General features: G+C 28.7%; 1 protein-coding gene across 1 annotated transcript in view; it reads left to right on the top strand.

Annotated features, from left to right (window-relative positions):
* Positions 1-3,191, top strand: part of LOC107619591 (respiratory burst oxidase homolog protein B) — a gene marked incomplete in the record, with an annotated part of 18,802 nt that overhangs the window by 11,562 nt on the left and 4,049 nt on the right. The window contains 5 exon segments of the mRNA XM_016321888.2: positions 382-477; positions 564-679; positions 848-950; positions 1,259-1,332; positions 2,267-2,766. Coding sequence (XP_016177374.1) covers positions 382-477; positions 564-679; positions 848-950; positions 1,259-1,332; positions 2,267-2,766 — 889 coding nt within the window.

Below are 3,191 nucleotides of genomic sequence, written 5' to 3'. Positions count from 1 at the left end.
TAGCGATGGACCAATCTGTGTCCAAAATCTTTAAATTAATAAAAAATTGTTTAGAATAAAAGAGTTTGATTTAAAATCTTTTAAGGAACAATTTAGATGTTTACTCTAACTTATAATTATTTTAAAATTTTAATTTTAATACACTATGAATATAAAATAATTTTACGCGTGTGTATTTAATTATATAACGTCACATCATAAAAATAACTATTATTTTTATTGATGACGTGAATAATCATCGATAAAGACAGATATAATTGTATAGCTATGTAAAATATTTTACCTTTTTAGTGCATCAAAATTAAGCTCTTATTTTAATCATAAAAACTTTAATATTATAAAAGAAATCTACTTGATTTACATAATTCAACAATGGTGCAGACATGGATGTATCTTGCTATTCCCATGATACTATATGCATGCGAAAGGTTAGTTCGGTTTTTCAGGTCTGGACACAAATCTGTGAGGATGTTGAAGGTACTTATTAGATTTTCACTTCCTCTATCATCATTTAATTAATTAATGTCGTCATATATAAATCATCGATATTGAAAAATCGGCAGGTTGCAGTTTACCCAGGAAATGTGTTGGCATTGCATATGTCTAAGCCACAAGGATTCAAGTACACTAGTGGCCAATATATTTATGTTAATTGCTTAGATGTTTCCCCATTTCAATGGTATGCATCGCATCTTAGAAAGTTCCTATATATTCTTGTAACCTTACGTTACTTAGACAAATTGTTTCAATGCACTTCTTTTCTAGAAAATAAATTAAACTAAATGTATAGAAATTTATGGTTGGACATATTATTATCCTAATTTTAAGTTTCTTTTTCTCTATGTAGGCATCCCTTTTCTATTACATCAGCTCCCGGAGATGACTACTTGAGTATTCACATTCGGACTTTGGGTGATTGGACATCACAGCTGAAGGTCGTTTTTGCCAAGGTGAAATTTTGCCCACCACATACAGCAATTAATTAATATGTTCTTCTGCGATTAAAATTTTTTAAAGCGAGAAAGTCGGTAAAATGAGAAAGTGAGGGTCTAACCACCCTTAAATCAAGATAGTAGAACTCAGACATGATAGATCACAAATTCAATGAAGATTAACCACTTACTTTATTACTTTCCACTTTTTTTTCTCATGCTAGAGGATCTTTTTCTGTTCTTCTATGTTTGGACAATTCCTTCATAAATTTCATCAACAAATTAAAGCTTAATTATTACTACTTTTTCCCACATGAATGATGCAGGCTTGCCAACCTCCGAGTGATGATCAAAGTGGTCTCTTGCGAGCTGATATGTTACAAGGCAACAGCATACCAAGGTATAAGATAGAGTATGGCTACTCATTTTATACTCAACACTTGAGATTGAGTCGAAAATTTTAATACTTTTCTTTTCACAAAATACATTTAAAGTTTATTAGTAACTTGAATTAGTAAAATTTGTGATAAATAGTGAACTACATAAAAAAATATAGAGGTACCAATACCCCCAAGATTTTATAAGAACATATATATCAACGGAACAACTCCATTATCTTAAAATAAATCAAATTCCATATTTATTTTAAAAAATATAAAGATTAATTTTTAATTAGTTAATATTATCTATTTTTTTAATTTTTTTTACAACTTAAGATTTAAAATTATTTAAGTTTCAGAGTTAAGAATTTATAATTTAGAATTTAAAATTTAACATAAATAAATTAATTTTAAAAAAAATGACTTTGATGGAAAAAAATTAACTCCCTAACATTTTTCATATTATTGTGGAAAGAGATTATTGTTACATACTTTTATCTAATGTCACATTTTTTACTTTTTTTTTTTAATTTTTAAATATCTTTTATTTTCAAGTGAGGATGATAATAAGTGGCTATATTTGTTTTTAAAGAAAATATTTTTCACACCTCTTTAATTACTTTATTAAGTGTTATTTTCTTTATGTATACATTTGATTGATTGGCGATGATAGCTTTAAAAGCCCTCCAAGTCCACTCTCGTTGTACCGAGAGCCAAGCTTTGGCCTGTAAAATTAATTTTTAACTTTTATTTTTGGAGAATTTAAAATTAAAAAAAATTGTCGATGTTAACTGAAAAAAATTTACTTTCTAGTTGAACTATTTTTATTTTCTTTTCTAATTGTACATATAACTGTTTCATCAACAAGTCAACAATAATAGCCTACAATTTTATCAAAAAAGGGTTTGTTACTCTAATTAATCTAGAGAATTAATGCATGTGAACAATTTGTAGGATGCCAAGACTCTTGATTGATGGACCTTATGGAGCTCCAGCACAAGACTACAAAAACTACGAAGTCCTGCTTCTTGTAGGGCTAGGAATTGGTGCCACCCCATTAATTAGCATTCTAAAAGATGTTCTCAACAACATCAAGCAACAACGAGACGAAGAACAAGGAGCGAAGAACAACAAAAAAAAGCCTTTTGCAACCAAGCGAGCCTATTTCTATTGGGTCACTCGCGAGCAGGGCTCGTTCGAGTGGTTCAAAGGGGTGTTGAACGAGGTTGCGGAGAAAGACAAGGAAGGTGTGATTGAGCTCCATAACTATTGCACGAGTGTGTATGAAGAAGGAGATGCAAGATCGGCTTTGATCACAATGCTTCAGTCACTTCACCATGCAAAAAGTGGAGTTGATATAGTTTCCGGGACAAGAGTTAAGACACACTTTGCTAGACCTAATTGGCGTAATGTCTTTAAACATGCGGCAATCAAACATCCAGATTCAAGAGTTGGTAAGTATTTATAATTAACAATATATATATATATATATATATATATATACTAGTATTTTTACCCGTAATAATATTACGGGAATATACATTTGTTAAAATTATGGTCCACTTTGTTCAGACAGTATAGACTATACATGACACAAAAGATTTATAAAATACTTTTACCAAAAAAAGTCATAGGTTGACAAAAGTATCTAACTATGAAGACCGAAGTATCTATAGATAAAAAAACAAATAATAAGATTTTTAGTTATTATTTTCATATGAAAAAGTCAAATTTTTGTTAATAATTAATTTTAATATTTGTTATCTAAAATTTGAAACAATTTAACGTGTATATTTTTATATTTAATTAGGTGTTAAGTCTGTTGCACAAATAGAAATAATTAATTTTTATACTTGTTATTTAAAAATAATATTATTTT

The sequence above is a fragment of the Arachis ipaensis genome, chromosome B09, assembly GCF_000816755.2.
Source record: "Arachis ipaensis cultivar K30076 chromosome B09, Araip1.1, whole genome shotgun sequence".
In the NCBI taxonomy this organism is placed as follows: domain Eukaryota; kingdom Viridiplantae; phylum Streptophyta; class Magnoliopsida; order Fabales; family Fabaceae; genus Arachis; species Arachis ipaensis.
This window is presented reverse-complemented; position numbering and strand designations above follow the sequence as displayed.